Source organism: Amborella trichopoda, chromosome 1 (assembly GCF_054954075.1).
Source record: "Amborella trichopoda isolate Santa Cruz 75 chromosome 1, AtrichopodaSantaCruz75HAP2 v2.0, whole genome shotgun sequence".
In the NCBI taxonomy this organism is placed as follows: domain Eukaryota; kingdom Viridiplantae; phylum Streptophyta; class Magnoliopsida; order Amborellales; family Amborellaceae; genus Amborella; species Amborella trichopoda.
The window spans coordinates 53,016,157-53,031,294 of record NC_142336.1 but is presented as its reverse complement, the minus strand read 5'-3'; the positions used below and the strand labels follow the sequence as shown (position 1 = coordinate 53,031,294).

At 35.1% G+C, this 15,138-nt stretch overlaps 1 protein-coding gene across 4 annotated transcripts; it reads left to right on the top strand.

Annotated features, from left to right (window-relative positions):
* Window positions 1-10,118, top strand: LOC18434844 (protein EXECUTER 2, chloroplastic). 4 transcript variants are annotated; one of them, XR_002281021.2, is made up of 12 exons: window positions 2-651; window positions 2,429-2,545; window positions 2,632-2,697; window positions 3,522-3,628; window positions 3,723-3,804; window positions 4,173-4,859; window positions 7,342-7,468; window positions 7,626-7,798; window positions 7,990-8,064; window positions 8,800-8,892; window positions 9,009-9,333; window positions 9,831-10,118. XR_002281021.2 is itself a non-coding variant. In XM_006844907.4 (11 exons), the coding sequence occupies exons 1-11, from the start codon at window positions 370-372 to the stop codon at window positions 9,105-9,107; spliced, it is 1,908 nt and encodes a 635-aa protein (XP_006844970.2). In that variant the 5' UTR covers window positions 1-369; the 3' UTR covers window positions 9,108-9,382. The 4 variants fall into 4 exon arrangements, 2 of the variants coding, with proteins under 2 accessions (XP_006844970.2, XP_088729466.1); XR_016060330.1 differs by having other exon boundaries at window positions 417-651; window positions 4,169-4,859; XM_006844907.4 differs by lacking the exon at window positions 9,831-10,118 and having other exon boundaries at window positions 1-651; window positions 9,009-9,382.
* The last annotated feature ends 5,020 nt before the right edge of the window (window positions 10,119-15,138 follow it).

The window sequence follows — 15,138 nt, the reverse complement described above, 5'->3', positions numbered from 1 at the left end:
TGTAACAGTTGGAACAATTTTTAAGTGGCGTAGGTCCATTAATTTCATAAGGGAACTTATTTAGCAAGAATTGGTTGGGCAGGTTTTGGCCCGGAACGTTCCAGATCTAAATCAAGTGATTCTAATATTTTTTACGAATTTTAAAATGTACAGGCGAGTTTTAACGAGTCATTTCATTTATCTCGGTGATTCGCATCAACCGAGTACGAGTCATTTGACCCACACAACACCGGACGGTGAGAGTTTTTAATGACAACAGAGCGGGGGGAGAGGGAAGATTTTGTCCGAGAACAATTTGATTAATCATTTTCAAACTCTTCAGATTTTCATGTTCCAGTGCTAGAATTCATTAGAGAGAGAAGAGATAAGATGATGGCGGTTGCGACGACAGGGGGACTCATAATTCCATGGTTTTACAGTAAGCAGTGCAGCTACCACACCAACAATGGAGGAAAACCACCCAGTTTTAAAGCCCCAGTTTCTTCATTGAAGCAGCAGATTAAAAACAATAACAATGGTGGCAATAGTCTCATTTGCAGGTGCAATAATGGCACATCATCACAAAACGCCGCCCAAGAGTCGGATTGGAGCTCATGGCAACGCCATTTCTCTCAGATAGACCAGGATGAGAACTACTCTTCACTCCTCAAGGTATATTCCCAATTCTTTCTCTCTCTCTCTCTCTCTCTCTCTCTCTCTCTCTCTCTGACAATAGGTCCAGCCCGCATGAAAAGATTTCCCTTTAAAGAACTAGAACGAAACTGAGCTGCATACATATGATGGTATGAAGAGAATTATTTTTCTCTTTCTTGCTATTGAGTATTGATTTTCCCTTTATCCGTGATGCTTTCTGGTTTCTTGCTGTTAAGCTCTGTTTTCAGTCTTTTGATATGGGGGTTTCATTCACATGCATTTATCCACTTATCCATTTGTAATACTGCATAGATCTTAAATGTGGAGGTTAAATTATTCGTATTGGAATCTGCAAATTACTAGAAAAATTATTTTGGTCTCTGGGATATCTCGCTCTTGTTGTTTCTTGATTTTTGGGGTTTCGGTTCAGATATTGGGTTTCAAGTTATAATTTGTGAACTTAACTGGATTGCAGCTACCCAGGAAGCTCTATTCTTGGTCTTGAACCTCTAATTTAGATGGTTCAGTTTCAATTATGTTTGTAACGACCTAGTCGGATGGCTTTCCATTACCATTTTCTTTATGCAACTGGAGCTTAATTTTGAAGTTTCTTTGAACTTGAGGGTTTAATTTCAATGATCGCTAATAACTCTGAGAAAAATTTAAGTGGTCCAAAGCATCACTGCACTGAAGACATGCAGATGCTTATATTTTTTTTCCATCCACTATAGAGTTGCAGTTGAAAGATTTCGTGCAATGAAAATGTGCACAAACTTTTTTTTTTGGGTTAATTGTTGAAACATTTTAGAAAGTTAAAACCATCTATTAACATAATCTATGTGCAATCTAGGAGATGTATGTCCTGTGTAGGGTAAATACGCATTCTCTTCGGAAACTCACCACCCTAGACTCGAGTGATGTAAAGATACCAGGCAATTTTGAGAATACCTGAGCTGGTATGTTTTTTTCAAAAATTCATTTAATGGACTAAGCTACCCTGTGTGGAAAACACCCAAGATCATGTCGAAACATCTTTGGATTTGGTTTTCATCGTCTTGATCATGAGATTATGTATGGTTTGTGATCTCAGTTTCCTTTTTGAGCTGAGTAATTTGGTTTCTAGATATAAAGAACTTTTTTACTTGGCTTCTATGAGCGCATTTGATTTTCTTCCATAAATAGATAAATACCTTTTCAAAAACTCTAGGTCCACCAATTATGCATATCTATAGAAATGGAAAAAGGTTGGCTAGTGCTGCAAAGAAAGAAAACTATCTTATTCTATAGAAAAGAAAAAGGTTTGCCCTTATTAGAGTGCTATATTCTATTGTATTATACCTATATTTTTGTTATTAAGTTCCTCGGTGGTCAGGACCTTGAACACATGCCCTGCAACTAGTACTGTCACTTTCTGATACATAGAAGATTAGAGTACTTAATTGGCGTTATCAGATTGTGAATTGTACTTTGATTAGAAGAATTCAGAATTGTATTTCAAGTTCTTTTTGGTAGATTGAATTGTACATTGTATCTGATTTTTCATGATTTTTATGAAGAATATGCTCGAAGTAATATTAAATTTAGCCTTGCTGGCTTGGCATGTCATTTTGTTGTTTATTTTACTTACTTCTATAGATATAATGTTTTAGTACCTCTGTGATATAGGATATTCATGTTTAGTGTATGGCTTGTCTAATGCATGTGAGTAAATTTATGATTTGTAGAGTTTGCAATGGAATTATTCCAACATTCTGGTGAATTATTTATTAACTAACTTTTGAGTATTGAGTTGCAGTTTCAACTTGAAGAGGCAGTTGAAAATGAAGATTTTTATGAAGCTTCACAAGTGAAGAAAGCCTTAGAGGAAGTAGCATCCAAGGATGTTGTTGCTGAAGTAATGTCACAACTGGAGGTCTGAATAATTGGCTATTATTGTCTTCCACATGAAAAACCATCTTATCACCATGTTCTCTAACTCAATATCTTGTTACCTTTCAGAAGTCTATAATGGAAGAGCGCTACCATGATGCCTCATTGATTTGCAGAACTACAGGGAGCGGGCTGGTAATTGCAATTCCTCATATATTGAAATTGTAAATGTCTAATAAAGCCATGTTTCAATTTCTTTATTGGGTTATGTTAGGGTGCTCACACTATGGAGTAATTTATCTTTGTACTCAACAAATTTTAGACACCTGTATACCCTTGTTTTGTACATGGAGCATTTTTTTAACAAGGGTATATTTGGTCATTAGGAGGGGTGTGACATCATCCACATAGGTGTGACATCACCCATATGGAGCACGCGAGTGGTATTTAATACTCCATGTGGGTGATGTCACATCCCATGTAGGTGATGTCACATCCCATGTAGATGATGTCACACCCCTCCTAATGACCAAAAATACCCTTACTAAAAAAAAGCTCTATGTACAAAACAAAGGTATATAAGTGTCCAAATTTGTTGAGTGACAATGATAAATTACTCTATAGTGTGAGCACCCTAACATAACCCTTCTTTATTATTGCATCTCATTGATTGCTTTTATGGGAACCAATCAATCTCACGACATAATGTTATAGTTGTTAATGAGTAGGCTCCTTATCTTGTAACTTATAAAAAAAATGTCTAATTCTCTTTATAAGTATAGATATATGAGTTAATGGTCGGGAACTGAGTACTCTTTCTCTTTCTCTCTCTCTCTCTCTCACATTCATTTTGAGGGTATATAACTCTTCTTTTTCATATAGCATGAAACTTCATATGTAGTTCTTAAAATTCCTGACTACAAGGTTGACAATTCTGTCTATTGCTTAGTTTCGAGAATTGAAGTTAAATTTTTAGTATTAATGCTTAGTGTGCCACTCTTTCCTTTCTTTTATATCAGGTTGGCTGGTGGGTTGGCTGGTCAGAAGGTTTTGATGATCCTCTAGGCAAAATTGTTCAAATTACACCAGCTGTAGGTAGATTTGTTGCCAGGAGCTTTAGTCCAAGGTATTATTCATCTAATATGTGCTTATTTAAGTTTAATCTGCAGATAAAATTTATTGAGAGGTGACATTTCTTAGATTTGTATCATTTGTTTCAGGCAACTGACTACTGTATCTTCTGGTACTCCTCTATTTGAAATCTTTGTTGTAAAAGATGCTATTGAAGGATACAAAATGCAGGTAATATGAACATACTTGTGGTAGTAACTATTCAAGGGAAAGTATACTATAATCCACTATTTAAAACTATATCTATTGGGATTACCATCTGATGAAGTGATGGACTAGTGATGGAACAGGACCACCGACCATTGCGGTCATGTTTTGTTTTGGTTGGCATCTCTCTGTGTCCATCTGTTTCTCCATCTGTTTCTCTTGTTCTACAATGCCATCTATCTTTTCATCGATGGTGATGACTGTAAGCGACTGTGGTTTTCCATGTTGCATTGGATTATAGTATATGTTCCCATTATTCAACTGTCTTTCTACTTGTTTATTTATGCAACACTAATCTGAATGTCCCACTGATACTTTCTATATATAGACAGGCAGTCTATTTGCAGCCACCCAAGGGAAGCTCCTCTCAATCTACATCCTCATCATTGAAATCTTCAGATGTTGCTTCTACGCCCGACTCTCAAAAGTTGTCTGAAGAAGATAAAATGAATGAATTTAGCTCTGAAAAAGTTGATGGGAAGCAGAATGATATCAAAGATGTCACTGAGGAAGGATTGAGAAGTTTTATAAATTTCCTTAAAGATAGGATACCGAGTTTAAAAGTTAAAGTTCTGACTAATATCTCACCAGTGGATGTCAAAAAAGGTATCAACTTGGTTGAGCAATTACAGGGAGATGATGGGAATGGCGATTCTGTTGAAAGCTCTGACGATGACGATGGAAGCTCAAGTGATTTTCAGGATGAGGAAGTGCTAGCTGGAGGGGATGGTGATTTAGGGAGTGATGGGAAAGATATGAATGTAAAACTTGTAATTGGTGGGGTTTTGCAAACTGATGAGGAAAGCTCATCGAAGGCGCCTACACGTGTGCCCGCTCAAATTAAAGACATAGAAAGAGACTCTTTTGTGCTTTGTATTCCTGGGAATGGAGAATCAGGTGCAGGTTGGGGCAAGGCTTCAAAACTTGAATTGGCTCAAATAGCTGCTCAAGCGGCTTCAGAACTTATGCCCCCTGATGTTGCTAAAGCATTTCTGAGGATGGATAAAGCTTTTCCTAAGGTGAGTATGCAGTGACTTGATTTGAAACTAGGGGTAGGCCCCTGGACCCGACTTATGGAAACTTTCTAGATTGGTATTATTGGTTGAGAAGAAAAAGCTACAATGTTGAGTACTATTATCCAAAGCTTTCTCTCATTCCACATTTACTGAGTTTTCCTTTCCCTTTGAACATGGATTAATATTCTCTGGATGGTGTAAAAGATGTGATATTTTTAAGAATCCTAGGCAGCCATCCTAAGAATTACATGTTATTTAAATCAATTTAAAACATTGAAGAACGTTAAGGAAATGGGGAATAGCTCTTTATAATACAATGCTTATTAAAAATTGTTCCTTGAGATGTGAATTGACAACTAGAGCTTGCATGTCTTCCGGGATTGAGTCAAACTATTGAGATACTCATGACATATTGTTGATGTCTTCCTCCTTGTGAAGAACTAGCCTCAAACCCTCAAGTTTAGGCATCTCTCTATGTGTTTTGACAAAGCTGATATACAGAATCCTTGAGGCTCAGGTATTAATTCATATGAAGCATTGTATTAGAACTAAAACCCTGAAAGGTATCTAGCCTTGATGTGTATGATCTATTGCTCATCCCCTCTATGTTCACGCCTGCAAAGAACCTGAAAGTTTTGGTTTTATTGTGTCAAAGTTGAGCCATCCATAGATGTCATCTAGAGTATAAGGTGGTTGAATGTTTGGAATAAAAGAGGGTTCGGTGTTTTAAAAATCGGCCACCTAGGCTTCTAGGCAGTTGAGGGCCCAAGGTGCATCTCCTAAGGTCAGGCGAGTGCCTAGGGCATAGCCCTCTCATGTCCACTTAGGTGGGTGCCTACTCACACACACACTCTTACCTACACACCTAGTTCTTATATGAGATGGTTGAACTATGTGTCGCTAATAAGCTTAGTGGATGGTCCATATCCTGTAGTTATAGCTGGATTTAGTATTTGTTGGTACTGTGTTGCTATATAACAAGGGGAGCAATTGCTTTCTATAACATCATGCAAGATATAATATATGAGGTGGGGCCCTTGAGATAATTTTATAGTCCCAAACAAAGTGGAGCTATCCATAGATGTCCTTCTGGATATGATATGGTTACTACTCATAATTATGTTACATGGATTCTTCTTTTTGGGTGTTGTACACATGTCAAACATGTATCAGCACACATAATAATACAGATTCTTCTGGATTCTTATTATTTATAGACCATTAGTTTACATCATTTTAGAGATGATCCTATTTTTTTGTTTTGAGTAGATGCATATGAACTTTGAAAGCTTCAATGGAACTTTGAAATAATCTGTGAATTCAGCCAATAAAATTACAATTAATTATTTCTTGCTGCTCATCATGAAATGGATTATTCGTAAGACATTGTTGGATTTGGTTCTCTTCATAATATAGTAGGTTGCCAAATCCTCAAATTCATGGCATGAAGAATCCAACACCCCGTTCCCATGTCGGACAACTTACACAAATGTTCATGTCCATGCAACATATAGCTAGTAATTTTAGGTGATGGCCCATATCATGTAGTAATATTTGGTTACAGGATGTTAGTTGTTGATATTGTGTATTATGCGATGATTCCTATGTGATGGCAAAAGATATTCGATGTAATTCTATGGAAGATATGTGGAAGTCACAAACTTTTACACACACATTAATTTAAGGCATCTTATTTCTGTTGGATGTATATTGCAAATAATAATTAATGCTACTAAAACATTAGTTTATGGAATTTTAGCTAATGGATTGTTGTAACGAATTTATTGCTGAACCAATATCCTGCCCATGCCAGGCATGAGTCAATGAAGCATCATTGCCAGACATAGGGAGGGATTACGTAAGGACCCTACCCTAAACTTTTCAAGCCATGTATTGGTACCACTATTGTATATTGGTATCAGTTCTCACAGGGGTGCCTAGCAACAATAATTGAAACAAGAACTGGTTTATGGAGATTATTTATTGGATGGAGGAGGGCAATTGCAGGAACTTGAAATGGGTGGGGCAGGCGTGGGGCTCTGTGTGAATCTTGGGATTGTTAATGACTTATTTGAATTTTCAATATGGAGTATAAACTCTCGTTTGATTACTGTTATGCATGTGAGACTAATGTATTAAATCTCTTGTGTCACTTATGGGCTTAAGATTAGATATATTATGCATTTAATTCTCTGAGTTACTTGGCATATTGTGGAGTTTAATCTTTGTCTGGATTTGTAAACAAGAAGCATAGGTATTTTCCATTCATTGCAAGAGGGAATTAAGGTCTTATCACTTCAGCCACATTTGCATGTTATGATATAAGAGCCAGTTGCATGAACAGTCGCATTCTATGTTATGTTATAAGTTATCAAGAGGAAGTATTAGAATGTTATGATTACCACTTACATTACTTAATACAATGCAAGTTGTAGCTTAATTTCCGTTCTTCCAACATACTTGTTAAGCACCAAGTCTTTTTTAGGTATCTAGAAATCTCCGTGAGATTGTGAAGTATGCAATTGTTCAAGCTCAAAGACGAAACATATTGTCTCCGACAACCATGTTCCATCGCATAAAAAATGGCAATGAGAGCACAGATCCACTTGATGGTATGCTCATTTTCGTAACTTTATTACCATCCCAAAGGGCTATGGTTTTCCGATAGTCCATTGGTACTTTCCTTTCTTGTTTATTAGGAAGATAATTTTGTCAGTGCCATTCGCCTGATTCATCCCTAGAGGATTAATGGTGCTTGCTTTAATGTAGGCTTATACGTTGGAGCATTTGGCCCATTTGAGTCTGAGGTGGTCCAGTTAAGGTGTAAGGTTGGTCCTTGGCCTCGCCTGGATGAGAACGACGAGAGTTTCTCAAATTTTGAATTTTGCCAGTATGTCGAAGCTGTAAAGTTGACTGGTGACCTTAATGTCCCTGCTGGACAGGTTAGTTAGTGAACTTTAATTTTTTTAAAGCCTAGAATTGTTTTGATAATACACACACACATATATGTATGTATGTACATGTATATACACACACATACATATATATAGTAGAAGTAGTTCTTTGGTAATTCTCCTTTGACAAGATAGATAGGTCTCCGTATTTCTTATGCTTGTTTCTGTTTCTTCATTAGGTCACTTTTCTTGCTAAAGTTGGCCAAGAGAATCGTCTAGTTAACAATGGAAGCTATCCAGAGGAGTTAGGCGTGGTACAAGTTCATATTCTTCCTTCCATTTGTGAATTTTCTGCTGAATGTTTCAAATACCTATCATTACTGTCCAAAATGTCTTCATTGTTTCATATTCTTGATCTTTCAGAAACCTGATAAAACTACTGCTAATTGTATTTTTCATAGTGACCAAATATCATTAGCATCTTTTATCCCTTTAATTATATGAGAGAACAACTTAGAGAAAAAGCATGCGGGTCGTTGATCTTCACTAAAATGTCATAAAATGATTATCATGTAATTCGGAGGGGTTTTCGGTTGTCCTTGAAATTTATAGGTCTTATTTGGCTTATGAAATGACAAATTTGTTTTTGATCTAAAGTTATAATTTGTGTACAATATTTAGCTTTTCTTCTCTCAGTTTTTTTTGTTCAGGGGCTTAAATTAGCCCTGTTTGGAAGATTATATTTTTTTGCTTGTATATATATTCTTGTCTGTTGGGCAACTTTGAACTGAACCTTCTAAGAAAGAAATGCAATCCAATGGACTATAAAAAAATGATATTCGATTGGGATCACCACCTTCCAATGAAAATTATGGATGGTGATGGAGAGTGGGACCCGCCATTCGCATCACTCCCTGTTCACTTGTGTGTGACCTGAAGGACTGTGTTAGTGTGTGTCACATTGATTTATTTAAATATAGTGTCCTTTCTGAAGAAAGAAGTCCTTTCTGAAGAAAGAAGCAGAGTTAAAAAATCAGGTCTTTTTGAAGGTTATGAGATACAAAGGTCGGGGAAGGATAGCAGAACCGGGATTTCAGAATCCTCGATGGGTTGATGGTGAGCTGCTACTTTTTAATGGCAAGGTAATCAACGAATTTGCAAATAGGTTTCATTTTCTCTAGGCTTATAACAATGTCTGTATGGTTTTACTTTGAAACTTATTGTCAATTGTTGGTATGAATTTAATTGTTTCATTCAGGGTATGGGACCTTTGAGTGGCGCAGAGCTTGGATTTCTCTATGCAGTTCCAAAGCAAAGCTTACTTGTACTCTTTGATCGTTTGATACTCCCTGAATGACGTTTGACTTAATTGTCCACAATGCCTTGACAACGGAAGAACGGTCCAATTAATTGCAATATTTTTGGCAAGGATCAAGGTCTCTGTTGATGGTGAGATTTATTACCATGCTATCATCCAATGCCATGAGTCGGATGGTGTTAAAAAGAGGTGCTTTCGTGCTTTCTTGTAAATGAGCAGTTTTGAAGATTCACGAGAGAGAGAAACTGACACTTTGTACGGCAAGGTAAACTGTTATACAGTAACATGAATATAAACTTTTCCTTTTTATTCTTGATTCTATTTGTTACTGATAATCAACACTAGCATTTCTCAGTTGCATATCTAATTTTTTTAACACTAAATATGGTACCAAAACCTTTTAAGGCTCTGTTTGGAACACGAGATGGATATATATCATGCTACGCTCCTGCGGCAAACTGTTTTATGAATTTGCTTCTTCTATCGAAGAAGCTAAATACTGTTCATTTACTACCTTGGGCAAAACCCAATTTACGTGTATTTTTTAGAAACCCAAATCTTGGGGTTTAACCTCTTTAAACCATATGCTATACTCCACATCTAAAAATTTCCAAATTGCAATTTCCTGTGGGCTTGAAAAAAATAATACCTCAAGATTCAATAGAAATGGTCCACAGTTTTTTGAAGGGTGGGATTTAAGTGTTAGAAAACTCAAAATTCAATTTTTTTTTCTTTTGAATCTAATAATATGGTGATTTTCAGGTGGTTTCCAAAATTTTGGATAAAAAAATGTCCCCGAGTTGGTCTTTTACCTGACAGAGTAAATGTGCGGTCTTAGAAAAACATTCAAATCGTAACATTAAGTGGCAACTGCCCTTGTAAGATGCTTGTCTGGGAGCATATTCTGCATCAATTACGGTGAGCAATTTTTTTCTATTTGTATTTTTAGTAACCCCTTAAGATTCAATAGATGATTATTTTCCAAAAAAACAGAAAGGATGGTATCTTATTAGACCATTTATCTTATATTTGTTGCATGGAGGTTAGCCACTAGATGTTAAATTGGATAGCCACTACACGTTAAATTGGATGATTTGGGGTATGTCACAAAGTTTGAGAAGTTTTTTTTGAACGTTGAGCTAGTCAATGGCACATTCACAATCACTTCATTTAATGGAAAAAATTTATATACGGTTGGAACTTTATAATGTAGAGCTATGGATACACCTAAAAAATCCAATTGAAAAGATTGTTTTAACGTTGAAAAACCATTTGATTGATCATCTTGATGTTGAGATGTAAGATTGAAAAATAAAAAGATTTTGAGTTTCAGAAGTAGTGCATCTTACAACATATTATCTACACTGTCCATTTCAAGATTTTCATATCTTTATAGATGTATTGGATTTTAACCATTTTTGAAATTTAAAATTTTATAATTAAATATAAAAATAGATTTTGAGATAATCCTAAAAATATTTTACATCAAAGTTATATACTATGATAAAATTTGAAGGTGCATCTTACCTCTACAGCTACAGATGCAGCAGTGTGCCAACTGCACCCTAATTTAAAACTTCATGGATAAGAGTGTGAGTGACTTTCTTGTATTAATAGTAAATGATCTTTTTACATACTTTTATGATACTTTCCTAAAAAAAAAAAAAATTGAATTTTGAGTTTTTGCTTAGATTTTACCATTCCCAAAATGGATTCTCGTTGTGGAATCTTGGGACGTTAATTTTTTCAAGCACATAAAATGTGTGATTTATTATTTATTTTTAGTTTTTATTTTAAGATTGGTAGCCAGGTCTTATGTCTTCAAAATTTAAGGTCCTAAAAATATTTCTACCTTGAGATTTATTTGAGGAAGCAAATGATAGTATGCTCCCAAGGGAGCAGCATATCTTTTTGCATTAATCCTTTGTGATCAAAGCAACACTACATAATTGACTTATTTAATGGGAAATGTATCTATGTGACCCCTACAACGTATAAGTTATATACGACCCCACTTCTTAGCGGTTCGACCTGAATCGAACGGCTACGAATGTTCATATCAAAATATCATGTCAAATACTGTTTCATTTTTCATTTTTTTTTCTACAAAAACATTTTTTATGAAATTTTGGCCGTCCCATCAGAAAAATAGGGCAAACATAAAAAAAAATAAAACAAAAATATTTTATATAAAAATAAATGATTAAAAGGCCCATACAATTTTTAGGGGTATTCTGGTTATTTTTTATCACTAGAAATATTTTTTTAATATTTTTATCATATGCACCTTTGTTGGATCTATCCATGCCCCAAAATTTGCTTCAAAATTATCTGTAGAATAAAAATAAAAGACAAAATACTATGAGCCGTCTGATCAAGATTTGATAGTTAAGTGCTAGCTTGTGACATTGTGACTCAAGCCATCTATTCAGATCTAATGGTTGAGACCAGAGGTCACATGTACCATATATGTGGGTGGAGTCACATAGAAAGCCCTCCCTTCTTGACAAGCATAATGGCGACTAACTACCATTTTTATAAAAAAAACAAGAGTCATGCTATGCATATAGTTAGAGGATCTGTAATCGGTTATCATTCTCATCAATGTGAAAGTCTTTTCCAAACTAATTGGAGTTGGTTGTACAAATTTTGTCTATCATTCTGCTATATTAAAGGTCATACTTCTAGTGTGATCGTAAGTCTTTAGGTAAGCATTATGGCCCACAATATATATAATTGGGGTCCTTAGAGGCGGTTTTATTGATTTAAAAGTTTCATATATTCAAAAATTAATTTTCTTGGTTTCTTTTTTTTCCTTTTTTTTTTGTTTACCAAGAAAATTTTCTAAATATATATATATATATATATTTTTGAGTTTCGTAAGTGTCTTTGGAGCTCAAAAAAGTGCTCCAAATTAATTCCCCCTTAAAACGGACCCCATATTGCCCATCCGAGAAATGAGAGGTTTAGCTTTCTCGAAGCTCAAGATTTTTTTTCGCGACTTGTTCATAAAGTGAATCGAAGATGATTCGAAAAATTTCATAAAGAAAAATCTCCCTGAATATATTTTTGGGTGCTAGACAACCGAATTATATGATCTGGCTAGACTCTATGATCTTTTCCTCATACTAAATTCAAGTATTTGTAGCATAGTCCTACAAGAAAAAGAACTACGGTTAAATATCATTCAAATTTGAGTTTAGTTGTACATATTCGGCATGAATGAGGAAGGTTAATGGTTCAAATCCTTTTAAGTTTTGTCCAAAGAAAAGAAAAAAAAAAGTCTAGGGTAAGCTTTAAAGTCTAGGGTAAGCTTTCTATGCTTCCCTTACTATCCTCCTCCTTATCCAACCGATTATTCTGAATAAGATGGCCCCCATCACAATATCACATCTCAAGATTATTTTATTTTTAATTTTTTTTTTCTATAAACTATTTTGACACCAAATTTTGGATGTCCATTCCTCTATTAAACTCACATTAGCGAAAAATATAAAAACAATATTTTCAATAAAATAAAATGACTAAAATACCTTTGAAAGATTCAAGGGGTATTTTGGTCATTATATTTTATCGAAAAACTATTTTTAATATTTTTTATAGGTGTGCCCCAATGAGAAGATGACACGTACTAAATTTCATATGCATATAATTTCCATAAAAAAAACTAAAAATAAAATACTTTGAGACGTCGGATCTAAGATCAAACAGTGAGTGGCTCTCTTGATCAAAATTGGGCGGCTGGATGGTAGGGGAAGGACATAACTTCTTTGATGTAGGAGAAGCATAGAAACCAGTGATTTAAAAAACGGATCGGTGCCCCGAATCGGGCAATTCAAAAACCCATCCCGATCGGTGAATCGGCGATACGAATCGGGAATCGGCCGATTCGTTTGGATTAAGCTCTAAAAAAATCTAAAAAAGTAATTAAAATTAATTATAAATGTTGCCTTTTAGGAATCCAAATAAGAAATGAGGGTACTTCATTGTTAACTTTCACTTTTTTCATCAATTTGTGAATATTGATATGTTTTTTCTCTGTATAAACCTATGTTAACCATTAAATTTACATCATACATAAGAAAATCATATAATTATCATAGATAAAAAATATAATCATACATAGACTACTATAAAGAGTGGATTTAATCGATAAAAAATGGCCATCAAAATCTCAAATTGGCAGAAAGCCCTAATCCCCTAAAAAGCCCAAATTATTACAAACTAATTAACTATAATCCAAATTTATTACAACCTAACTAACTATAATGTTATATGCTGAAATTAAAATTGTTGGTTTAAATTTTATAATTATTTTATTATGTAAATAATAACAAATCCAAAATATTTTGTAATACGATCTAATTTAAAATATATTATTGAGAGCTGTAAGAAAGATAATAAATTACATGATTTATAATGCAAAATTAATAAATAAAATAAAAAATTTGGTTAGAAATTATTAGAATGCATACAAATTTTTGAAAGAACACTTTAATTTTTCAAAATTTAAATTTTTTAGATTTCTAGAATAAATTTAGTAAAAGAGATTGTTAATAGAAAGAGAGAGATTTTAAATGGAATAAATTTATTTTAAAAAATTAATTTTTTAGATTTATAGAATAAATTTAGTAAAAAATATTGTTAATATAAAGTAAGAGATTTAAAAAACAATAATTTTTTTTTAAAAAAATTTATTTTTTGCTTATTTTTGTTGTCAACAAAAATAAAATAAAATGTGTCCAAGGCGGAATCGAACTTGAGAAATGAAGGCTCCACTGTGGAAGTGATAACCACTCCGCCACATCAGCACAAGTATAATTGTTTTCTATATTAATAATACTTATCCAAATTCCGTCATAATTTAACGCACCGTGGGAATTATCCCACATCCAATAACGAGTTTTAGTTTTACGTTTATAAATTGCTTTGTAAGTTTCTAAACCATTGTACGCGTGTGCTCGAGGTTGCCATCCATGCCCGGCCGATGGGAAACTATAGTCCCACGTGTGGACTACAAAGAATCGGTGCTGTTTTGGCTCGTGCTACCTCGCTATGTGATGTCATACGGACGATTTTCACCCATGTATGACGTCACAAGTGGACCGCAGGACCGGCCGGTTATGTTCTAAAACTGGGTGGTTCCCGGTTCCACACTGGAATCGGCACGAGGTAACTGATTCCCATGCCTCGATTTTTAAATCACCGATAGAAACCTTTCCCAAAAAGGTCTAACCCTCTTTTTCTTTCTTGGAAGGGCCATGTGACAATTTTTACCCTTGTATGACGTCACAAGCAGACCGTAGAATCGGCCGGTTCTGTTCTAAAACTGGGTGTTTCCCGGTTTCACATTGGAATCGACACGTGGTAACTAATTCCCATGCCCCGATTTTTAAATCACTGATAGAAACCTTCCCAAAAGGGTTTAACCCTCTTTTTCTTTCTTGGAAGGGCTATGTGACGATTTTCACCCGTGTATGATGTCATAAGCGGACCACAGAAACGGCCGGTTCTGTTCTTAAACTGGGTGGTTCCCGGTTTCACACTGGAATCGGCACGGGGTAACTGATTCCCATGCCCCGATTTTTAAATCACTGATAGAAACCTTTACTAAAAGGGTCTAAGCCTCTTTTTCTTTCTTGAAAGGGCTATGTGATTTCATACGAGCGATTTTCACCCGTATATGGCGTCACAAGCAGACCGCAAAACCGGCCGGTTCTGATCTAGAACTGGGTGGTTCTCGGTTTCACACTGAAGTCGGCACGGTGTAACCGATTCCCGTGCCCCGATTTTTAAATCACTGTAAAAAAACCTTTCCCAAAAGGGTCTAACCCTCTTTTTCTTTCTTGGAAGGGCCGACACAATGTATGGTACAGGGTGTCAATTGGATTGGTTGAACTACAGAACCTGAGGGTCTACACGACCAGGGTCCGGGCATGGGGTCGGATCCAGGTAGGGGTCCAACATGGACAAATTCTAATTTTGTTGTGTTTGTGTCTAGGTCGACCAAACATGAATACAAGTATTGTATATAATTATATATTAAGTGCACATTATATATATAGTATGT